Source organism: Paroedura picta, chromosome 4 (assembly GCF_049243985.1).
Source record: "Paroedura picta isolate Pp20150507F chromosome 4, Ppicta_v3.0, whole genome shotgun sequence".
Lineage (NCBI taxonomy): Eukaryota > Metazoa > Chordata > Lepidosauria > Squamata > Gekkonidae > Paroedura > Paroedura picta.
Genome location: NC_135372.1, coordinates 50,178,963 through 50,203,185, shown reverse-complemented (window position 1 = coordinate 50,203,185; position 24,223 = coordinate 50,178,963). Strand labels below are relative to the sequence as shown.

The 24,223-nt window shown below is 50.4% G+C and overlaps 1 protein-coding gene across 8 annotated transcripts in view; it reads right to left on the bottom strand.

Moving 5' to 3' along the window:
• The window catches only part of NR5A2 (nuclear receptor subfamily 5 group A member 2), a 184,615-nt gene that overhangs the window by 109,836 nt on the left and 50,556 nt on the right, over positions 1 to 24,223 (bottom strand). For 3 of the 8 annotated variants that reach the window (XM_077332763.1, XM_077332764.1, XM_077332762.1), the window contains 3 exons: positions 14,922 to 15,040; positions 13,105 to 13,246; positions 7,838 to 8,487 (listed from right to left, as the gene is read on the bottom strand). In XM_077332763.1, coding sequence (XP_077188878.1) covers positions 7,838 to 8,487; positions 13,105 to 13,246; positions 14,922 to 15,026 — 897 coding nt within the window. In that variant the 5' untranslated portion in view covers positions 15,027 to 15,040. Of the gene's footprint in view, positions 1 to 7,837; positions 8,488 to 13,104; positions 13,247 to 14,921; positions 15,041 to 15,869; positions 15,890 to 16,864; positions 16,948 to 18,361; positions 18,473 to 18,892; positions 19,023 to 19,222; positions 19,776 to 24,223 lie in introns of those variants that run through there. The other 5 variants (XM_077332768.1, XM_077332766.1, XM_077332765.1 and 2 more) reach the window with 5 other exon arrangements.

The window sequence follows — 24,223 nt, the reverse complement described above, 5'->3', positions numbered from 1 at the left end:
AAGAATTAGGAATATGTTATTAAAAGGGTGAGTTGTCACCTTCAAAAACATTTTCAAAATCTTTTTCCTGTTTAAACATCTGTTCAGACACCACTTCAGCCCTGTTTCTATAAGACTGTTTTTTTTTAAATAATAACAATATGATTGAGAAAATACTATTAAGTGGACAAAATCACTGCTAACTTCTAATCAAATCTGAACGACAGATGCTTTATGGTCCTTACACCCACTCCCATGCAGTGGTTTTCTCTTCAGAAAGAGTCTTGTGCCTCTCAAAAGAAACATAACCCTTTTGTGACAGAATTCCCCTCCTCCCTGCCCCCACCGCTACATTCTTTTCCATCCACAAACAATTTCCGTTGGGACAAATGCCATGCGATATTATTGACAGTGACAACAAATTGTATAGCCTGGCGAACATCTGTTTCCGACTCTCTCCCTGATGTTGCAGGTTGGCTGCTTAGGAGTGAGTGCGTCTTCACAAGCTGTCCAGTCACAAAGGAACTGGAAATTGCTGGTACGGAATGGACAGGCGTTATTATTGGAACACAGGAAACCTTATCACCCTTCTGGGAAGTTCCGTATCTTTTTGAAAAGATTGGAAGTTGGGGTTATGTTCGCACATATCCCCCGTTAAAATGCCGTTTCAAATGGAAAACCAAACAGAGCTTCTCATTCTGTGTCCTTGCATGGGCACAAAACGGTGGCTCATCTATCATTTCATCTGAGGACGTCACAGGTGACCCGAACAAAAAGCGCAGTTGCAAATGATGTTTCTTAATACGCGTGGCTTGCAGTTGCTTAGTGGAGTGACTGAGGCACTCTGCACATGCTCAGAGGTAGTGTTATCTCATAATCTTCTGTTTTAAATACAGTCCTAGCCCTGGAAAGGAGGGGATGATGCTAATCGGAAGGGGACGTGGGTTAAACCAACAGGGACAACAAGACCAAGGGTAAATCCCTTCTCTCTTTTATTTTTTGCAGCATTTCACCACTTTGTACAAGCTGTCTGTGTTAAACATCACAAGGAATATAATGAATTCCCCTGCAGTCCCGCACACCAGCCTGATTGCGACCAGCCCCAGACTGAAGATAGATGTTTCCATCACATCCAGTGACACCCCAGTAGGGTGATATTTCCTCTGTTTAGCGAACAGGCCTATTAAGGAATTTCCTTGGCAAGTGGACAACGTGGAAACATCCTTCATCCCCATAGAACTCATGAGCTAGCTAAAAACCATTTCCTATGCTATGGCAACAATATCTGCGTAAGGTTAAACAAGACATTTCATACCATCCCTTACTTAGGCCACCGTATCTATTTCGGGACGTCTTCTTTTGTTCAACCTTTGCTAAGAATAGTGACCTAGCTGAGATGATATTTATAGTCTTTAAAAGACTTGTTGCCTACTTTGCAGAACATTTTATTCATGTATATTTCCTGTGTTTATTATTACCTTAAGTCTCTCTCTTTCTCTTTGTGTATGGGGGGAGGAGGTAATTATTAAATGTAGTTGTTCCAAGGTTTTTACTTAGGAATATATTTTCAAAGAAACTTTTCCTTCCACAAATGAGAATCGCCTGGTGCTGAGAGGGATCATCTCCCTCTTATGCAACTTGGTCATTGGTGTGTTTTACCCAGAAGTCTTTGTGAACGACGGCAATCAGTGTCATTCCCATGGAAGTGTGCCGAGGGACCAGGCTAGATCTTACAACATTGCCGAGTATGGCAATAAACCAAATATCTAGTTTGGCTCTTGGTCTTTCACCAATGCAGTGCAATGTGAAACACTGATCTTTAAAAAAAAAATCTTTCTAGTTCTTTCCAGCTACCAGGAGTGATATTGAGACTCGGCTGTGGTAATACAAAATGGGTGCAAAGAGCCACGTTGGTCCATCTTGCCGAACATCTTTCCCTATGACATTTACTCCCACAAACCTTTCTGATGCTACACTACATTTCTTAGACAACTCTACTTTGGTTAAAGTTTTTTCTTTTAAACATTAGGAAGAATTCATAGAAAGAAGGAAAGCTACAAAGTGTTTAAATAGCTGACCCACCAGTCTTGAAATTCTTCTGGTGGTCTCCGATTAACCAAATTAGTCAGTTTGACCATGACAGCCAATTCTCTAATTTTTCCCCACCCATGCGGTGGACTTGATTGGATTCCTTGCATTTAAAATGGTTAGCGGCGCCATCTTAGGTGCTGTGGTAAGGCGAGGGAAGAAGACATCTCATGGTAACAGGGACACCAAACCACCATATTCCTCAGGGGTAATCAACCATTAGTCACATGAAGACAGCTTGCCTCATGTGACTGCTTTTGGGGCTACTGCTCAAAGGCGATAAATAATGAATTGGTTATTATACATTTGAGCTCATGGGAGTATTATTCTGCCTTGGGGCCTCCGGATGTCATTTACCATGTTGTACTTGGAACTTATGAGCAAGTTGTCTGTGGCCTGGTGTGTAAGGCAACATAATGAGACAGTAAAATGCAGAGGCCAAATCCGATTGCAGGGGAGGAAAACCATTTTTAAGGCCTCCTCTCTGTTGAAAACTCCTTACCAACAGCAAACTAACAAGCAGACAAAGTCTGAGCTAGAAGAAACTCTCTCTCAGATGGGATCGTTTTCTGTGCCATCTGTCTGCTGTTTTATCCAGCCATCCAGAGAGTTCGTGGTAACATAGATAGCTCTCTCCTTTTCATTTTATCCCCACAACGACCTGGTGAGATGGGGTAGATTAGGAGAGTACAAAAGTCCCAAAGTCACCCAGCAAGCTTCAGCATAGTGTGGGGCTCTTTAGGAGGGCAATAGAGATGAATGACTTCTCCTTCAGTTACATCCACACTTCTGATAAATTACCACTGGGTAAATCATAATTTGCATTCACCAAAAGTAAGTGGAAGAGAACCCATTTAAAGTCAAATGGGCATTCTAGGCTGGTTGGGCCAATCTTTTGGACAAGTATCTAGGTCTCCAAATGAGCTAGTGCTACACTGGGATGCAAAATGTCCCATATGTAGTCCTTCCCTTCTAGTGCCTCAAGGGTTTCTTGTCTCTGGTTAGAGGACCAGGACACAGGTGCGAGCACAAGATGGGAAGGGCCGTCTGGACTGCACATATCTCTATGTTGTCTCCAGCTCCATGGCCCTCCCATTTCCGGGCAAATACTCTGCCGACCTTTTGCCATAGGTTCCCTGAAATCTAGTTTTTGTCACTTGTATGTACTTATCCACAGGCCAAGCAGAAGCATTTCTTCGAACTCCTGAACTCCCCCCCGCAAAGGCCTCTTGCTCTCTTGTCACGTGTTGCCACTGGATGCCTCTTAAGGCCTTGCTGGATTCCCAGCAGCCCCAGAGGCAATGTCCTGCCCCTTTAATGCATTGAAATAGGTAGTCAGAGCATTTCAAGGCATGGAGGTAAATGGCATCATGTTTTTTCTCCAGACAGTAGCAGGCCTTGTGCCCACAGCTCCCTTCCAAAACTCTTCCATTGTTCTCTCTTCCCTGTTCAAAAGCTTCCTTCAAAATGTTTGTCTCAACCTCTGAGTCATCATCCCTAACCACAAAACAAAGGCTCATTCCACACACATTGGCTAATGCACTTTCAGTGCACTTTAGAAGCAGATTTTCCTGTTTCGTGCAGAGAAATCTAGCTGCAAATGCACACTGAAAATGCATTAGCCAGTGTGGGAGGAATGAGCCAAAGTCTAATTCCATAAAAATGCATTTGCTGGCATCTGCCTCTTCTTACCCTTGCCTCTTCCTAGACCTATCCTCCTTCTGCACTTTCTGTTGTCAAATTTCAGAATGCAATCACCTTGGAAGGACAGTAAGCTCTCCTTTTGACATACTATACATAGTTGGTACAAAGCAAATGAACACATACATTTATAATTCTCACACTACATCCAAATTACAGTGCTTAAGCTGGCACTCATGGGCCAGTAATTACGATGTCACACTGGGATCTGGGAGACCCAGGTTGCAACTCTTCCCCTGCCATGGCAGCTTGGTCGATGACTTTTAGCCAGGCACACACCCTCAGCTTAACCTACCTCATGCAGGTGCTTTAAGGGTAAAACTAAAGAGAGGGGAATGACACGTTTTGGGACTTCTTTGGGGAGAATGACAACATATGAGTAAAGGAAGAAGAAAGAGAATCAAACATAATGAGATGGGAAAGGGGATCCATGTTTGGTACTCACTTTTCCCTTAAAAAAACATGCACACCCTGATGCAAACCTGTTTGACTAGCATTTTATTTATTCATTACTGAAGCAAACCAGCCTGGGCATTGGCTCGTGTCTGAACATCGCAGTCAAACATGGCAAGTTTGACTGTGCAACTCCTTCACCATGAAATTGGCAGCATCCCTGGTTCAAATATGCACCATGCAGGTCAAAGAAAGAACCTGAGTGAAACGTTGGCCTAGAACAACCTCTACAATAGAGCCATTAACCCTATTCTTCAAGAGGTGTCATTCTACCATGTCTCCCTGTCACCCTGTCCCTGGTGGAGGAGGGCAATCTAGTCTCTAGATCTCTCCAGATATGGCCATGTTATGATCCCAGGTAGGGAACATTTCAACCTAGTGGAAAGTGACTCATTAACTTCCCTTCCATTTGGAACAATATCAGGTTCCGAAAGAACACTGGTCCCAAGGGGAACAGAGCGAGGTCTTGAACTACAGCCGGAGAAGGGAGGGGATTCCAACTCAAATAGCCATCAGGAACCCTACAGATAATAGAATATTGCCCACTTGGGGCTGGAAGTCAAAATTTCCTGAAAATCCTCCCCAGGAATTAAGTGTGTGGCCAGGAGGGCATATTCCAGCCCAGAAGATTATGCTTTTACAGTGCAGAGAGGAGGTTTCAAAGGAGATGCAAAGATTTCATTGGCCAAGGACACTTAGTGGGAGGTGCCATCCACATGGTATCTCTGGAGATCGCCCTTCCCTGAAGTGGTCTTTATTGGTTGCACTTGGAACTGTAGCTTAGTTCCTTGTCCAGCAATAATGTGGTCTTCTCTGTCTTACAAGCATAGTGGGGAGAAAGGTGAAACAAAATAATGGCCTTGAGAATGCAGACTTAGTTGTCTCCCTTTAGTTCTATTAAGCAGAGGATTGCTGGGCCTAGTACAGTTCATAATCTGACCAGTCCATTATATTCCCAAGGATTGTTGTAAACGTTCCTTTAGAATCCAGGCTGCTAATTACCCCTGAATTATATAATAATTTGAACATTATCCTGTAGAAGTAGAGTGGAGCTGTGTGACTCATGGGGAACAATGGAAAAGGCAAAAATTAAGAAGAGTGGGACTTGTAGATCTCATCCAGAACTTTCCCCACATAATTGAGCCCTAAGCCATGCAAATTTATTGCACAGACATGATTTGAACCAGGGATCTTCAAGATCACAGTTATATTACAACATCTCTTGGGTAGCACATCAACCATCAAGGGCAGTCATTAAAGTGTGAAGTGAGCAGAAAGAGTTCTTCGCTGCCTTGAGAGTAAAATAGTCTGTGGAGACAACCAAAACCACTCTAAAATAAACTTTCTCACTCTGGAGTGGAATGGCCATGGCACCTTGCCAGAAAAGTTTTGCCACAGATTGTGTTCATACAAGTGACAAAATGGCATTCTGTTTTAGACACTAAGGTAACATTCTCTTTGTGTTCCTAAAAAGTACATAACACTCCCGAGCACAAACTTTTGAGGTATATAATGTATAATTCCATTTGTGATCCATGAAGGCTGCCTTTTTATTGGGATTCTCAAATAAAGATGTTGTGGCTGATAGATCGTCCTTTAACTGATTTATCAAATAATGAAGTACTTTTAGCTAAATCTGTCTTGTACCAAAACCTCCATTCAGGTCTCTGTGGAGATACTGAAGAAAATGTAATTTAACTTACCACTTAATTGTGAGACTTTACTATTTCCTTCCCATTTCTAACATTACAGTTATACACCAGAACCAAAAATAGCATCAAAAATAAACAAGGGAGCCCTTTACTTGCTTCTGCGCCAATTAAAATTTACTCTGATGGACTAATATGAGGGTGGTGTTAATTAAGTATCTGCAGCTTTGGTTAGTGAATGTGCCATTTAAACCAGTGAAAAGTTGCAGCCTTATTTTTCACTGACAAAAAATAGAAACTTTAGAGTAAAACATTAATATATTTCTTCTGTTTTCAAGGAATTGTATCAGTGTAGACATATGGAGCGACATATGATATATATGCTGTGAGAGACTCTCTTGTTGTACAGGGAAAGTAAAAGGAACAGAAAACAACAGGCATGGGGACAGTGCAGAGTAGAAATGAAACAAGAACAGATCTCCATCCATATTCTGAAGCCATATAATTAATCCACTCTAATTTACCATCTTAGTCTCCATAATATGTAAAACAGTGTTGGGGAATTCTGTGACAATCAGGGGAAGCCTGACTCAATATGCCTATTCGTGACAAATAACAATGCACTAAAAATGCATATTTCTTAGGCATTGGCCGTCTAAATGTGCTTAAGAGTGTGTTGCACCATTTAGACAAATGGGCCTCATCCTGCACTCCTCCCCACAAGGAGTGGCTCCTTCCGCTAGTGCAGAGAGTATTTTGCCCCAGCATTAGAGATGTGTTCCGCCTATGGAAGCAGAAGCTTCTCTTGTTAAAGAAACAACTCTCAGGATTCCACTCAACACCTTTTTTCTTCGTTCCTCACTGATGGTCACAACTTTGCTGTCTTCCTCCCCCTTGACAGACGGGGGCCCAAGGATTATTTCTCTGGCCTCAGTACAAACTCTGGACTCCCCCCTCTCCACAATCTTCTCTGATTCATGACTCATAAAACAAAATTTTCCATCTTATTCCTGAAATCACATAAATAGTCGGCACCACAATAACAGACTCTCAGCCCAGGGCAAGTCCTCCAGGACTCCTAGGACTCCCAAAGTCACTGCTATGGTTGGACCTGCTCATGCTAATGTTTTGGAACAGAAGACTTCTGGGATCAAAAGAGCTCTAAAAGTCATTTGATCTGGGACAGGATATGTTGTACCTAAGAAGCCTGACAGATACTTGTCCGCCCTTTCAACACAAGCCTCCAAGGAAGGGAATTTCACAGCTCAAGGCAGTTTCTTGCATTGAAGACCGACTTTTACTGGGCTTGTTTTTCCCCTAATGTGTAAGTGATTTGTTTTCCTGGTATTTAAACCTATTGTTTCTTGTCCTATCATGAGAGAAACTAGGAAAAACAGCTCTGTTTTCCTTTCTTCTTTCTAGTATCCTTTAAAGCTGTCATCACAGCCCATGGTCCATGTTATGCTTCTCTACAGGCTAGAAAATATCCAGTTCCTTCATGTTTTCCTTCACCCCTGAGCTACGGTCATAGAATACTTAGCTTGCCCTAACTAGTCAACAAGTCAAGGCCAGTTGCTGATTTTTGCAGGGTCTTTGGTGGCCTTCGTTCCTAGCATCCTCCAAAGTTTCCAGGAATTTAACTCTAGGTCTCGTGGTACATAAGCAATTTTTAAAAGCACAATAACCCATATGTGATAGGTCCAGCTTCTTCCCTCGGCAAGCCCAAGGCATCTTGCTGAAGGCCTCCTGGAATCTAAGCCAATGATTCAAACCAAAATAAGAAAACTTACTTCAGAACAGTACGGATCCATAGTCAGATACACGCATTTGGACAGCCTGCGACACATAAACATTCTCGCGATGATAAACGGACATGTGACTGAAGAATGATGAATGACTATAAACCATGTTGAACAAAATTATGATTTCTTACTCCCAAACTAGATTGTTACAACCACAGAACGTACCTTAAGTTCTCTGAAGAAAATGCTACTCCTGGCCCACTCGACAATCGAGAAGAGGGTTTGGTCAGCCATTTTGCACATAAGCCCAAAGGTATTGAGCTTTTCGTGTTTGCTTCTGTTGGCTTGCTCTTGCTGCAAGTATGCCATGATCTTAGCCTGGACCTGTGGCTCGTCTGGCTCACACTTCAAGAGTTCCAATATCAGGTGAGGAATACTTGCTGGCGAGCTTGTCTGATGATAACCATCCATGTATGAGTAGCCCATTATTGACTCTGGGGAGCTAGTGTAAGGGTCAGGATACTCAGACTTAATAGCACGGCTTGGAAAGTGACCATAGGTCTGGTACCCTTGTAGGCTACCGTGTGGTGGCATTGTCATGCTAATTGGAGAGGTTACAAAGGGACTTCTGTCATAGTCTGTGGGAGGCAAGGCTGTATGGCTCAGAGGTAGGCCTTTGGAGGCAGAGTGGATATTCTGGATTGCAGAGGATATTGTCAGGTCAGTGGGCATCGCTTGAATCACCTGAGTCATGGCTTCCAACTTGAGTCCATTTGCTCGGATGAGGGCTTTCTTTTGCTGCTTCAGTGCCCGGTCCCGCTTGTACATTGGTCCAAATTTGTTTCGGCCCCCACGCATTCGGTCAGCTCTTACCGCTGTGGAAAGTGGAGGTAAAAACTTCAGTTACAAGGAATATTTACTTGAAAGTAGCTATATAGGTATCATCTTTTGGGTACCATGTGCCATGATGCATCATCAAGTCACAAGTGACTTTTGGGCTTTCTAGATAAGTGGGAAGCAGAAGTGGTTTGCCATTGACTTCCTCCACAAGGTCTTCCTTAGTGGTCTCCCCGCCAAATATCAACTCTGCTGCTTCCAAGATCTGACAAGGTGGGACTATACCACACCATTCCACATCCCCACAGCTGTTGCCTTGAGGCGGGTCCTGCCTTTTTTGCTTATGCTCTTTAAAGCACATTGTGCGGGAGTTGTATAAATCATAATAACTAGCAAATCACCCTATTTGCCTGTGTGGTCAAAACATATTTGGTGTTTCAAAAGGATGGGGGGGGGGGGGAAGGGAAGATGATCTAGCCCAAATGAAGAGCTTTCATTAGTTTCCGAGTATAAGCATATCAGATCCTTTCCTCAAAATCAATGGGACTCAAAAGTGCTTAACTTCAGTGGGTTGATGCCCATCCTTTGGAAGAACAGAATATCAAACGGTTAGTGATCTTGAGCCTATTATGGAACTCAGCCAACTGGATGGATGCCATGGAGAGACACTCCTAAGTTTTCAAAACCTTCGTCACGTATATGGCTCGAAAGCTCAAGTTGGGAAGGGGAAAAAAATAACAGCTGTGGTGCCAGCAGCTCCCTTTTGTTTATTTCAGTCACTACTAGAACTTGAGTTCCCCCCAACCCCTCCTTTAGCTTCTGGAGCTATTTTCCCAGGTTTGGTTGTGCCTGTTTGAAAGAGTCTCTGTTTCCCGATCACTTATGCCACCAGTGAAGGGATCTGGCTACTTGCTGATGCAGTTCTGCCTGGAACGGCACTGGGATTAGAGAGGTGTCAAGCAAGCCCAGCCTAACAGCTATGGGGGGGGGGGTTGTAGAGGCAGTCTCTATCACACAGCACCGTTATCACCGCCACATCCTTGGAATGGGGCAGCCAGTGGGACTCACCAAGCCTGGCCTCCCCAATGGCAATTAGATAGCAAGGAGGGTCTTTGACAGCTTGGTGACATGCTGCGATGGCTGGGGGTGAGATCCCAAAGCTTTTTATCTTGAGGATTAGCGTGCCATTAAAAATGTATTAGGAGTGCTAGGTAGACAGAGGTCCGTACATTATCATAAAGACGTTAACAATTAATGATTCTGGCCTGCGCTCTAATTTATGGACTAGGATTTAAGACCATGTATCACAATCAAGGAAACACGCACATAAACGCCACCGACGTTTACGATTAGGAGAGCATGGGTTTCTTCCCGTTCTGCTGATAACAAAAGGGAAGTCAGGTTATGTGACAATACCATTAGGGGACTAAGATAGCAGCTTTTTAATTTTTTTAAAAAAAGGATTGTTGAAATGTACCAATTATGCCCCATTGCAAAAATGAAAAACATGAGATGGAAGATTTATTAATTTAACTTGGTGAGATACGACTTGTTTCCACCTATCACAACGTTCTCTATCCTTAAACAACCCTCATCAATTGCTGATCACTGCACTATTGGGGAATTGGACTCCTTCATCCTGCCAGTCAGTGAAATTCTTTGTACATGTATGTATTTGCACTTTCCAGGGATATTGGCACTAAGTTTGTGAAGACGGCTCAGCCAAAGATTTGCATGCAATACCTTTTTGGCTTTTGAATCTCACTCCTTGCAAAAACAATCCTAGAAGCTCCCCCAAGCCAGCACGTTTTGTACATGTTCACGGATTCCAGATATTGGCATCTACACCCTCTATCAGCATTCCAAAGAACCAACTATATTCACAAGGATGAACTTGGCTTGTGTTTTATTTTAATGTGGCATTCCATAGATGGCAGGAAGAGGTACATTTGCATGTAAATAGACTACCAGCCCAATCGCTAAACACAGCAGCTGCGCTGAGAGTAGCAGTGGGCTGTCCCACTTGATGCTAATGCCAGAACATTTGCAGTGGAGAATCAGCAGACAAGAGAGGACAGTTTTGCTGTCTGTGGATTTCCCCCCTGCAAATTCCTTCCCCCTGGCTGATTTCAGTTGTGCCCCCCCTCCCCTCCAAGTAGGACTCAGAAATTGAAGCAAATCTGACCAGAGGAGAACAGAGATTAACATGGAAAGACATGCTTGCACTTTCCCCCTGTCCACCAGTCCTTTCTTGCAACTTCCCTGCATTCACATTGCCTTAGAAAACCCAGGTTTTCTACTTCCACCCTGTTATAGCTGGTAGTAGATAGTCTTCAGTTTCTAAAGAAGCTGGAATATCAGATCAGAGGGCTGCCAGTTGCATAAGCTGTGCTGAGGATCAATTTGTAGGAAAATTAAACTCTACCAGTGAAAGAATTTTAATTGGTTATTTGCCATTAGCCGAGTAACTGGTCAGAAAATCATACAATGACAGACTTGGAAGGGGCCACGCGCCATCTAGTCCAACCTCCTGCTTAATGCAGGATCAGCCTAAAACATCCATAAATATCTGTCCAGCCACTGCTTGAAAACTTCCATTGAGGGGGAGCTCACCACCCCCTTAGGCAGCATATTCCACCCCTGAACTACTCTGATTGTGAATTTCCCCCCCTGATATCTAGCCGGTATTGTTCTCTGTGTAGTTTGAACCCATTACTGCATTTTCTATCCTCTTTTGCCAACAAGAACCTTTCCCAGCCCTCCTCCAAGTGACAACCTTTCTAATACTTAAAGAGAGCAAACATGTCTCCTCTCAACATTCCCAAGTTCCTGAGCCTTTCCTCCTCGTTCAACTGCATAGAACTAAGTCTGCCAATATGGCTGTCCTTTTGAGACCTATGAAACCAGCTTCATGTGAGGTGCAACAGTTTCCAATTTGAAACAAGTGCACACACATACCGCCATTCAACATTAGGAACAGAAACACTTCAGACTTATTTTGCATCCCCTTTTGCAGGCACAACCAGAAACTTCATCGCCTCAGCAATTTGCCACTGTACTTTAACTGCTTACAAGAGGACCTCACTAACCGATCAACTAAAGCTTTAGTTTATACATTGGCTGATTAAAGCTTGCAGAGTATTTTGGAGGGGGATCTTCCTCTTACTAGAATGCAATGATTTGTGCCTAATCCACTTTTAAACTCTGCAAAACTAGAGGTAATATAAAAAGCTAGAAGCACTGATACACATTCTACATTTGCAAACGACCCCGGATTCTCCCATCAAATAAATCCAGCCTCATGCATCTAAATTCAAATGTGTGGAGATGGAGATGTCTTTACATCTGAATCCCATCATTGAGATTTGCAAATCTGAAAATGGACAAATAATTGTATTCAACATTACTGAACACAAATGAATGCTCAGGAGAGAACCAAATGCCTCTGGATAGTATAAAGGGCTACCCAAAATATGGGTTAAAAGAAGGTACTGTTAAAAAACTAGGATTAAAAGTCACTGATTTTCTCTTTGCGACCATCGTATAGCTTATAAAATGTTTTCAGATTTTTTTAACAGCAAGATCCTTTGTTGCAGTTTTTAAAGTTATTTTTAAAGATGTTCCTCCTGAATTTTTGTGCTGTGGCAACTTTTGCTTCCCACTGAAATTGACATCTGTTCATGTATTAGAATGGATATTTCTTTGAATAATTGAATGACAGGGCAATTCAATGCACTTATTCTGCATTGGTGACCCTAGCCAAATGACCATTGACCACTGGCACAATCCAGTGTGCCTCTTCATCTTCATCCTCCATACAGGCATCGAGAAGGAGAAAGAAGGTTCTCTCTGTTAGCTAGAAGTTGGAACCCCCTACCCTAGTCCAGTAAATTACTCTAATACGGGAGCCTATACTAAACAGTATAGGTTAGAGAAATCTAAAATGATTACAATACAATGGCCTCTTTAGAATATATTAAAGAGTATAGTAAACAGCATAGTTAAAATTTAAAATGCAATATAATCTACACTATATTAAAATCTAAAATCCAGATTTGTAAACATTTTCTTACATGTGTTTTCAGAAATGTAAATGGGTTGGGAGGGGGGAGAGACTTGCAGTCCCTCTCTGCAAAATGCCAGTCATACTTTCGGTGAGGATTTAGTTAATTATAAGCCCAGCTGCACAATCATGTTGTGCAGGGGTTTCCATTGATAACCAAGAGTGGCCCAATGTCCATGGGAGAAATATCCAGTACGCTAGACTTCTACTGCTGTGTTTTCCTTTTAACGCTTTGAGAGGCACCTTGCTGGTTGCTGGGGTCCAAGCGATCAACACTTCCCTAAAGAATTTATTACTAGTTATCCATTGATTTAATTCTGCTCCTTAATAGAACCCATTGTGTGTATTCAAGTATGGTTAGCTTGCGTGTTCTAGGCTCTTGCAGTGGATACATTTAAGCTGCCTTCCAAAGACAATGACGGCCAAGTTCTGAATGCAAGTTGTATCGCATGGATGGAACCATGATCACCACTGGCTATGGAAAGCCATATGGAGCGCATATGACCTTAACAAACAGGTCACAACAAATGCAAGATCAGCTTATTCACAATGATGCGTTTTCTGGATACGCAAGAGCAAATGCACGTCTTACCTTCCAGCTTCATCCCAACACTTAGACATTTCTGAAATCGACAGTATGGACAACGTTTCCTTTGGGTTTTATCAATCTGGCAGCTTTGATTTTCTATGCATGTGTACCTTTTGTTGTTCTGGACTGTCCGTTTAAAAAAACCCTGCGGAAGAGATGCATCACGTTTACCTCTGATAGCTGGTTCCGGTATTTTATTTCAGCGGCGAAAAACCTGAGCCAACCTCACTCCCCTGCATTCCTGGTGCCAATCGAGCACTTATGAAACGGCCGGGTGGATTTCAGATTTCTTCATGCAGCCCCTTCGAGGAAACCACTAGGCCGCGAGGGGGGAAAGGTCTGCTGGTGCTGGTCTGCATTGATATTGATTTATGTCAAAACCCTCAGCCAGATGTCCTTATTATATCCGGAGCAATCAGAATGTAACCATCTATGAATGGACCTTGGGAGGGGGGGGGGTCTATTCTATAATATTTTTAAAGGGAATGATTTTTTTCTCCCAAGTGACATTTTGAATGATTTGGTGAAGAACTGAAAAAAGATCATTTACAAGATATAGAAGAATTGTCATGTCCACCCACCTGTCTGGTGAGACTTAACCCTTTATTCCCCAATCACAATGGAAATACCCTTTGTTATCATGGCCTGTCCTCAGTCAATTAGTTTCCTACCTTTCTTTTCTTGCTTTCCCTAAACTTCCTCTTGTCCACCCCCCATCTAAACAGAGATTGTAAAGTTATTTGGGCAGGCATCTCTTTTGCTGCTTATATTTCTTTGTAAGGCACGTAAACTGATGGCGCTGTGCAAGCTATTACTATAATAACAACGCTAAAAATCATGTGCCGTATCAGAACAGATATATTTCCAAGTGTCTTTATGGGGCCCATAGAAACATTAAAGTGACCAGCCTTTGGGAGTAAGTCATTGAATTGCATGGTTGATTCTTGAAAGTACATAGGGACAGGCTATTATATAATTAACCCCCTCCCCACAGTCCTCAATTCCTGTGCTTGGGACTCAGTGAAAGTGCTGTAAACTATATTGCTTTGGTGTACAGAACAATCCAGTCTTGTTTGGCAAACTATTTCAGAATTGCTGTAAGAGTCACAAAGATTATTCTTTTACACACCCTTTTACAATTTTCCACTTATTTCTTTGACGCTAAAAGAGATGCCTTCCTTCTATAGCTGTTTATAAGGGACCAACCAATAATTTGGAGGATCCAGAGTGTTCAAGCTAAAATAAAACACGTGCAAATATATTCTTCAAAGTGATATATGATTTTTTTTGTTTAAAAAAAATCATTGAATTGATTTCCATTTGATTGTCCTACAAATAAATAGTGACATAAAATGCCTCGGGGGGGTGGGGGGAAGTGGACGTTCACCACTGAAATTTACATTTTCATCCTGAAAGATGAAAATCTGAAACAGTTCCCTTCCATACTGTAGCCCTGAAATTTATCAGGAACGTGATACAGGAACAATAATACTCAATGTATATAAATCAACTAAAATCAATATTGAGGACAGCTGAGAATGAAAGTCCCTTTACAACTACATCACTTCACGACAACCAAATATTTAAAGGCAGTAAATATAGCCACCCTATCTACCGAACACCCCAGTGAGTTTGACTGGTGAAAAAGACATTTGCTTCTCTCTGAAAAACGCCTTCCTTCCCGGAAGGAATTCCATGCATTCTGTCAATATTCCAACTCCTTAAAAAGAGTCACATTCATACATGCAGAGCATTTGCTTTTTGTAGTTTAGTTTTATATTTTAGATTCTCTCCCTTCAATAAAAGAAATGGTACAAAACCTTGCAGCTTTCACAGGTAAGAAGTCCATAGTGATACCCAGATACTTTATCTCCACATACTGGACACAGCTCCTCAAGATCTTCATCGTAGGAGTAATTCACCATTTTAAACTGAGACACTGCAGAAGAAGAACAAATAAGATGCATTGAGAATTTAGCCAAACTGTTCAGATATCTCCAGGGCTTAAGCTTGCATTCATCATTTGGGCAGGGAAACAATTCTTACTTTCTGGTGCTCTTTAAATTCTCAATGCTGACTTTAAAAAAAAAAGTGACAAATGGATTTTATAAAATTAACAACCCAAATGTAACTTTTCCAAGTTCATCGTAAGAAATATAAAGTAAGCCAGAACTAAAACACTCATGCACTCAGGTTGCTTTTCTAAAAATTTAATTCAACAATTCCATTTACCAATTCTTAGATGCCCAATTCAACGCTATCCAGGTCTAGGAAAGCGCCACTAAAGTTCCATGGAACCCCCAAATTATTAATCAAAAACAAATGTTTTTTGAAACTGTTTGGAAAAGCAAAGACTCCTTTGCTCAAGTGGGAAAGTTCACTTTAGCCTCACTTTCCAAACTTCTCTTCCAGAACTGTTGCTTGTCTACATTGACCTAACCTTCCTTTCAGACCTATAAAATCAGCGGCCGAGTGGGAAAGTAGATGGCTGAAAAAAACAAAACAAAACAAACCCCAAACCGGGGGCTTTAAACGCCGCCGCCACCCGCCTATTCTTCGGCCCACTCGCTTGTTCTGGGCGCCCTAAGAGTCAGCTCAAAACGCGGCAAGACTTTGCAGAGCTGGATTTTGTCTGGGAAGTCCCGCGAACTAAAATCGGGGCTAAAACTGCTGCTGCTGCTGTTGTTGTTGTTGCTTTGTTCCTTGGTGGCGAAGTGAGGGGCCCTTCGGAGGCACCGCTCCGGGCTCCAGGGAGAGGCGCGACTAACCCCAGCAGAAGAGCCCTGGCGGCGGCCGGGCGAGGGTCTCCCCGGGCGAGCCCGTTTCCTGGCACGCGGGGGGGGGGGGGCGCTGTCCCGCTGCTCCGGCCGCGAAGAGACAGGGAGCGAGAGATGCGGGCGGCAGAAGCACGAAGGGCGAAGAGCAGCTGATCTCTGGCCGCGAACTCGGCGCTCGGGGAACAGAAAGCGCGCCGGGGAAGGGGAAGGCGGAGGCGGAGCGGGCGCCGGGCCGGAGGGGGGGGGGGCGAGAGGGATCGCCCCCTCCCAGGAGAGCCCGGGCGGCAGACCGTCTTTGCCACTTCGGGGGCTGCGGGTCTTTCTGCTTGTGGGCCGCCCACCCCGCGCCCACCAGAGCGGCGCTCCCAGTCCCGAGAAACGAGGCCCAAGGCGAGGAAAGGGAAACCCCTTCGCGTCCGACCCGACCGGCCCCCAACCCCCCCCCCCCCGCTCCAAATAAATCCTGCAGGTCTCTCTTGCCATTTCTTTTCCTCCCGGCCCGCGGCACCGGTCGGTGGGCTGCCCAAGAGAGCCACGCGCGAGTATAGGCGCGATCTGCAGGAACCGGGGGTGGGGTGGGGTGGGGTGGGGGGCTTGGCGAGGGTCGCCTGCTGAAGGGAAAGGGGCGAGAGGCGTCTCCTGGAGGAGTTGGCCACAGGCCGGGCCCGGGACCCCGGCATCTCTCTCCAGGGGCATTCCGCGCCCTTCCGACGGTCAGCACAGCCGTTCTCTGCCTCCCCAGTACGCCCTGGTAGGTTGCATGTTGCAAAAGGAAGGGGGCGAAAAATCCCCCCGTTTGAAGGCACTGGTGGGTCCGGTGGGGATCCAAGTGCACAGAGGTGGGGGAATTCCCTCTGTCGTCGTCCCCCCCCCCAGCACCGCACTTTACCTGAGTCCCCAAAACTCCTTAGCAAGGAAACCACCCCCGGGCTAGGAAAGGTGCACGAGGAACCATTCCTCCACCCTCGTTCAGAGAATTCCTTCACCTTCTTTCAGCTCCCGTTCAAACTTTCTCTGCTCCTCAGCCCACGCCGCTCTCTCCTTCCAGCTGGTTCTGAGCTGGAGGAACGGACGGATCTGGGCCTTTCTGTGTCTGAAGGATGTGAAAAGGGACCCCCCCCCCCGAAGTTCAGCCCTGGCCGAGACATAAAAGACCGAACAAGGGGGCTAGGCACGCCACAAAGGGTTTCCCTGGCTCTGCCTTGACCTGGACGGGCCGGGGCCAGGCGCTGGCGTTTCCGACGGCTGCAGCTTGGAGCATCGAAGCAGGCCAAGAGATTCTCGGGAGTCCCCCCACCTTCTAACGGCTCAAGCCACGCGCGACTATGACACCTCCCTCCCACACACACACACACACACACCGGATTCACACCGGAGCGGCCGGACTCGGGATCCGGGGGGCCCCACAATGGAAAAGGGTGTCACTCCGAGTAGGGAGAGGAGAGAGGCGGAGATCCTGATCCATAGGGAGGGAGGCCCCTTGCAGGCCCCGAGCGCCAGCACTCCCCGGACAAACCGGCCATGTCCACCACGGTTGAGGGGCGCCGTGTCCTGAGCCGTTGGCAGCAGCTTGCCATTGACAACCTGCGGGCTTCCTTCCAAGCCCTGAGCTGAAGAAGGCTCCCCAGGGAGGTCCTTGCCATGAAGAGTCGCGCCCTGCAGCCCCAAAGCACACTCACGTGGCAGCTATGGGGGGGAGGGGTTTAAAAAAAATATTATTCCAGACCAGCGAGTTGAGCGTCTGCCCTCATTACTTCATGGACTAAAGTGGATCCTAAATCCGCAGTCCGGGGATTCCACTTATCATTCCCAGGGAAGAATAACAGCCCTTGCCTCCACCACCAGTCACCCCTCCCCTCCCCTCCCCACGCAGGTGGCAAAGGTCTGCCATGGGGCACGTCTACTCCCCCCCCCCTTCTTCTTGGACCCTACACGTGTCGGGTTCGGCCCTGTTCAGGGCATGTAGACGTACAGGCGCCTGTTTTGTGCAGGGAAAGGCCGCTGCAGAAGCACGTGGGATGCGGAGCTGCACGCGGGGAGAACAAGCCGCTCTGGGCTTCCTTGAAAGCCAGCCACGCCGGGAGCGGGAGGGGGCCGGGGCGCTCGTCCGTCGCTCTGCTCCCCGGCCCCTCCGACAGCGGCGCCAAGTTCTCCAGAACTTCCTGGCGGCTCCCGTCGGCCCGCTGCGGAAGTGTCACCCGGCCCGCCCGCCCCCCCCCCCCCGGCCACCCAGCACGACGGGAAGAGAGCGGCCACGGCGGCGGCTGCCGACCCGAGCTCCGGGATGGGGAGAAGCCTGTTCGGGTGTGCCTTGGGGCGCGGACGCTGCGGGACTCCCGGGCAACGCTGAAGCCCCGGGTGCCCTTCGAGTCCGGCCGTCTGGGAGCCCCACAGCGGACCCGCCGCTTCTCTCCCTCCGGCGCCCTGGGCAGCGCCTGGCCTCGGCCCGCAGGCCCAGCAGAAGGGCTCAGGGCGCTCCTCACCCGGCGTCCCCACTCGCTCCCCGCCAAGCCCAGCCAGGCCAAGGCGGCCGCCGCCCACGAACGACGCGCCTCGCTCGCCGCCCGGGCCGGGACCCGCTCGCTTGGAGTGGCCGCCGAAGCCGCCGCTGCCCGCCCCTCCCTCGGCCCCAGCAGCGCCCGCCGGCGCCAAGCCCCACCCCCGCGCCTCCTTTGACTTGGGACAACTTCGGGGTGTGTTGGGGACAGATCGGAGCGGGCGGCCCTCGGAAGCTGCCCCCGCCCCCCCCGCCCCCCCAGGGGTCCCGTTGCTGGGCCAGTGGCGACCCAAAGCCCCTGTTCTAAATCCGGGGGACAAGGTGGGAACAACGCTCCCCCCCCGCCCCTACACACACGCCCCTCTTGCCCTCCCCCCGCCCCGTGCGGCCGCTGCAGACGGAAGCCTCAGGCAAGGAAGCCTCCGGCAAGCGGCCGGGCCGGAGGGAGGTCCCCGGGGGCCGCTCAGGCGCCTGCCGACTGGAAGCCCCCAGCCCGGCTCAGCCCAGCCCAGCCCACCTCGTCCCCGGGCGGGAGCTCCGCTCTGTCCGCCGGGGACAAGTCCTGCCCGTCCACGGGCGCGCTTCCGAAGCAGAGTGCGCTCGGCCCCGCCACTTCCCACCGGGCTGACTCCCGAGTAAGACGCGCAGGATCGGGACTCCCCGCCGGGCGGCCGGGCAGGTGCCGCGCCTCGGCCGGCCCAAGGCAAACCGAAAGCGGCGGGGGTTTGCGGGCGCGGGAAAGTGGCCGGGAGGGCGGGCCCCGCGCCGAGGAGCCCGCCCTCCCTCCGTCCCTCCGTCCCTGCCTGCCCGCCGGGGAGAGGCTGCCGGCCCCGGGGCGCCTCCTTACCTTGCATGTTTTCCGGCCTCTGTCCGCGGTCCCCATTCGCTCGGGCCAGTCCCAGGGCTTCCGTCTCCACTTTGGGCAGCATGACAAGGCGGCCGCGGGCCGCGCCGGGCCAGGCGGGGCGGCGCTCCGGGGCCGTCCGGCCGCCGCAGATCAGCACCTGGACGCGGAGGCGGCGGCGGCAGCGCAAGGGAGCGGAAGGCGGCGGCGGCGCAGGGGGCGCGCTCGGCAGCGCCAGCAACTGCTCTCGGCCAGCCTCCGCGCTCCTTTTCGCGGCTCGCAGCCCGACGCCACGCCGGGGGAGGCTCGGCCACCTCGGGGAGGAGCTTCTGGACAGGCCGAGCGCCCCGATCCCCCCGCAGGGAAGGCCGCGCTCTCTCCGAGGGGGTCGTCCTGCCCAGCCTGGCCCCAGCGCCGGCGCTGGCGCTGGCGCGCTTTCTCTCTCTCTCTCTTTGCCGGGCTCTGCCCCAAGGGCTGGAGAAGAGTTGCGAACTTCGCTGCCTCCCTGCTCTGGATTCGCTCTGATTCTGACGAAACGTCCACTTGGGTGAAGAAAGAGGCACTTCCCAGTTGAGCCAGGAGAAGGAGGGGTGGGGGCTCGCCCGGGAGTGCCAGCGAGTGTAAAGGGGGGAGGGGAGGGCAAGAGGGGGGGCTGACACTGTCTTGGCAGCCAATGAGGAAGAAGCCCAATCAGAGCTTCGTGCCTCCCCCTATCTCCCCCCCCCACTCCGTATGCCGGCTGTTAAACCGGCCTGACGTCCATTCTCTTTCCCTGGTTAAAGGATCGCAAAGGGGTGTGTGTGTATGCGGCGCCCGGCTCTCTCCTGGGGGAGGGGGTGATGCAGGAGCCAATAAAGTGTGCCCCCCCCGCGCAGTTTGAACAAGAGGGAAAGGTTGCCGCGCATCCCCAAGGAGCGTGGAGGGAGTGGGCATCCCTTAATGTTCCACCCCGGGGTGGTTTGACCGGGAGGGAGCTGTACCCGCGCAGCTCTCTGCAGAGTTGCTGACTTGATTGGACCCAAGGAGAGGCCCGGGTTCCCCAGCGGTGGCGGTCCCAGGGACATGCAGCTGCTCAAGGGGAGGAGATCAGAGTCCAGTAGCACCTTTATTCATTCTCCGCGGCTACTCGCCGTGGGGACTGGGGGGGACCTCTGGATCTCAGGGCCAGGGGAAGGCCTCGGCCTCTATGCCCTCTGGTTGGCCCCCTGGGAGACAGGATGCTGGGCTGGAGGAGCCTGATCCAGCAGGGCTCCTCTTCCGTTCCTAGGAGTCAACGCACCACGGCAGACCCAGGCGCGGGAAAGCCCACGGGGCAAACTGGTGCTTGGGTGACAATCAAAGGCGCGGGAGGATCGCGCTCCAGAAATTGTTCTTCGCGAATAAGCAGGGGTCTGAGGGGAGGGGGACAGAAGCCAGGGAGCCTCTCCCCGACAGAAGTCTGGTGATGAAAACAAGGCACCCCGGGGCAAATGACAACCCCACGCCCGGGCGCACCGACCCCTGCGCGCAGCCTTCCCGGTTCCGTCCCCCAAAGCCGCGCGTGCCAACACGAACGACCCCCCCCCCCCATTCTCCACCCGAGGCCGTCCTCGAACTCGGAGCCCGCGTCCACTGAGGCGGTCGGTGGGCAAGCAGGTTTTAATGCTCTTTCCCCCGCCTCCTGTCAAAAAACAATTCTATGAATCAGATCCGGGAAATGGGACAGAAAGCAACCGGCGTGAATCCCCTCCTTGTGGTTTCCTGCCGTTCTGGCAAGACCAACATAAAGGGCCCATTTCTGAAGACGGAGAACAAGAGGAGCAGCCACCGCCACCGCGCAACGTGCAGCCGAAGGCCCCTGTGCTTAATTGGGGAGGGATTGCGCCCTCCCCGGCAACCTCTCCTCGGGAGCACCTCCAGCCGCCAGTGGGGCGGCCTCTAGGGCACAGCTGGACGGACACAAGGTGCCCCGCGGCGGCAGCCTTGGGCCCTGAACCTCGCGTGGGTCTCCACATGCAAGGGGGCCATTCCGATCCCGTGGTTCCAGAACCTGGCCCAATAGACGGCCAGTTCGAAAGAGAAGGGAAGCCTCCGCGGCAACCCCCCTTCCCGCCTCCCCACTGCGCTGAAAAGTCTCCGCGATCGCAGTTCGCGCTTGCCTCTGACGACGGGACACTTCCCCAGACACCGGCGGCAAACGCACGCGGAAGGCGCAGCATCCCTGGCCCCAGCCCGGAAGGCGCTGCTGGCCTAGGACCTTGTCCTCCTGGGGCTCCCCTCCCGGGCGGAGACTTCGCCTGGACCACTTTCCGCCTGCATAGGAAGACGGCATGCACAGAGTTGCATCTCCCCCCCCCCCCCCCTCTTCCGTCCGAACCGCTTTGAAAAGGACATTTCGTATCCAGAATATAAAGGCACTAATAAAAGGTGTGCTCGAGGGGAATTAGACGTCACCAGCTAGGGCTCCGATCCTCCGTACTTTACAGAAGTGTCAGGGCACTGGCTTTTCCGGGAATGCCATTCGTCGATCTGCCTTGCCTTGTCTTGCCTTGCCTTTCCCTCCCTGCGCCAAGCTAGGCCGGAGAGGCCGTCGGGCCAGCCCTGGCTGCGGCTCCGCGCGGTGACCCAAGAGAGCCAATGAGAGGCCGTCCCGCTCGGCGCTTCCCGCAAAGCGCGCCCTGCCAGCATTCGGCCGGAGGCGCGCCTGGGCAGCCCGCTCTGCCGGCGTGCGAGGGGGGGGGGCGGGGGTGGCGACGGCCTGCCCAGATCATCCAGAGGGTCACGCAGCGAGGTTCGCCGGAGTCCCCGGCTGCCTTCCCCTCCTCCAGCCCGGCTCGCTTCCTCAAGTCCTGCTCCGGACAACCCGCGAATCCCGGAGCAGATGGAAAGTGGCACTCTTCCCTGATGGGATCCGGAGCCGATCAGGCCCTTTGGGGAGCGGGAAACGGTTCAAGTCCCCACCCCCACCCCCTCTGATGACTCCCTATTTGCTCGGCATCTCAGCTGCTTGGCTCGGACTGAGCGATTCCTTGCCCTTAAGTGGTTTCTGGAACCCGGGCTGCCGTTCATCTGCATGCCCCCTCCCTCCGACCCCGGCCCCGAGAAAAGAGCAAGGAAAGGCCCCGGGGGCGGTCTCCGAGGCGCCGCCAGTCAACTTGCTCTACGGGCAGGTAATCGTGAGCCCGGCGCGCTCTCCCCTTCTTCCTCCCCCACTCTGGTGCCCAAACGATTCTCCCAAATATCCCTGGGCGCTAAGAAGACGCGACGGGGTTCTCAGGCCAAACCTCCGGGGAAGCGCCCTCGGTCTTCAGACGACAAAACAAGAGGGCGCCTTTCCTTGGCCCAACAAGCAGGATCCCGAACACACGACCGGGCATTTCTCACACCTTGCTTACTGCACGTTCAGTGTGTTTTTACAGCTGGGTTTTCCTATGCGGAGCAGGAAACTCTCCTAAAGTGCATTATCGATCGTGCGGAATGGGAGCTAGCCTGGGCCTATGGGAAGCACATCTATCTGGGCGTGAACCAGCCAGCGGCCGTGTGGCGCTGTACTTTCTGCCGGCCGTGGTCCTTCCTCCAAGGGGAAAGGTGTTTAGCGCCAGGGCCCGGCTTGCCACGTTGCAGTTCTCCCGGATTTGGGAAGAAGCCTCACTTTACTGTGGCATTGGCTTCCGGGTAGTCCTTTCTTCTTTCTCGTCCGGCGTAGGCTAGTCGGGCAAGAGACCTTCGGGGCGTGGTGTGCCGTTGCCTGCCTCCGCGTCATGACCTTCAAGTCCCGTGGGGTCTCCCATTTAAATACTGACCGAGGCTGACCCTGCATATTCCCCCGGTCTGATGCGCTGAGGGCGCCCTGGGCTACCCCGAGGGCTGCTTCCAGCTGAAATATGGTCGGTCTCCAGGGTTGCAGTCTTAATGATCCATCTTTGAAAGCAAGATCCATCGACAGCAAGGAGCCAAGAGGGCCGGGACTAGAAGAGGAAAAGGTCCTGGCCTTAATGGGCAGGGCTGATGGAGCTCCGCACAATAAAGGCAGCACCCATGGAGCGCATCCTAGACCCTGGTTATCACTTGGCTTTTCTGCACTGGATTTACACGACGCTGTGAACACACACAGGTCAGCCACCGTATGACAGTATCGTCTGCGTAGTCATGGCTGGGCTCCCCCCGTCAGACACGCCGATCGTCCCCCGTGATACCCATGCACTTGGGAGCGCAGCCTCTCTTTCTCGCTCCTTTCTCCATAACACCCTAGAAAAAGGCTCCCTGACTCCTGCTCTCCCCTCCTTCCGAGGAGGCTTCGCACGATCCAGGACACGGTCCGCAAATCCAAAGGTGTCAAAGGGGCCCCTCCGTCCTGCGCGAAGGGTCGGGAGAACGGGTGGCTGCGGCAGTGGCTCCGCTGCGCCCAACGGCCTGGTTCCCAAGGGAGCGCTTCGGGGCCGAGCCTTCTGCGGAGTGTCTCCGGGCTGCCTGGAATTGAATCGCGCGCCCTTGAACATTTACGGTGGCCCCGAGTCACCTTCACGACTCGGCAAGCTCGGCAACGCCCCCCCCCCCTCCTTCCTTTGAAATCTCTCCTGGGTCGGCTCAGCTCGCCCCTAACTTTGGGCTGACGCTTTTGAGGACGACTCGGGGAGGCTCCAGAAGTGTCCGGGGCTTGGAGAAGCGGCCGGCCTTTCAAAGACCCGTCGGGTCTCAGCGCAGAGTTGCTTCCCGTGGCCGCCAGGGTCGGTTGGAGGCTCTTTGGGACCTTGGCCTTTGGCGTGTGTGCCTTCGCTCTCCCGCTCGGCTGCCCGGGCTCTCCCTTCCATTGCAGCCTTAGGGACACACGGGACTTGATCAGAACCGGGGTTACGCACAAGTTAAGAGAACTCGAATTTCGGGGCCCAGATCGCTTATGGCCCTAAGAGCCTTGGGGAGGGGATGAAGGGGGGGGGGTCCCTCACACTGGACAAAGCTCAGGGCCTCCGCATGTCTTATTGTGCCCCTGCCTGCAGTGAAGGCTTGTGCCGAGTCGATGGGACT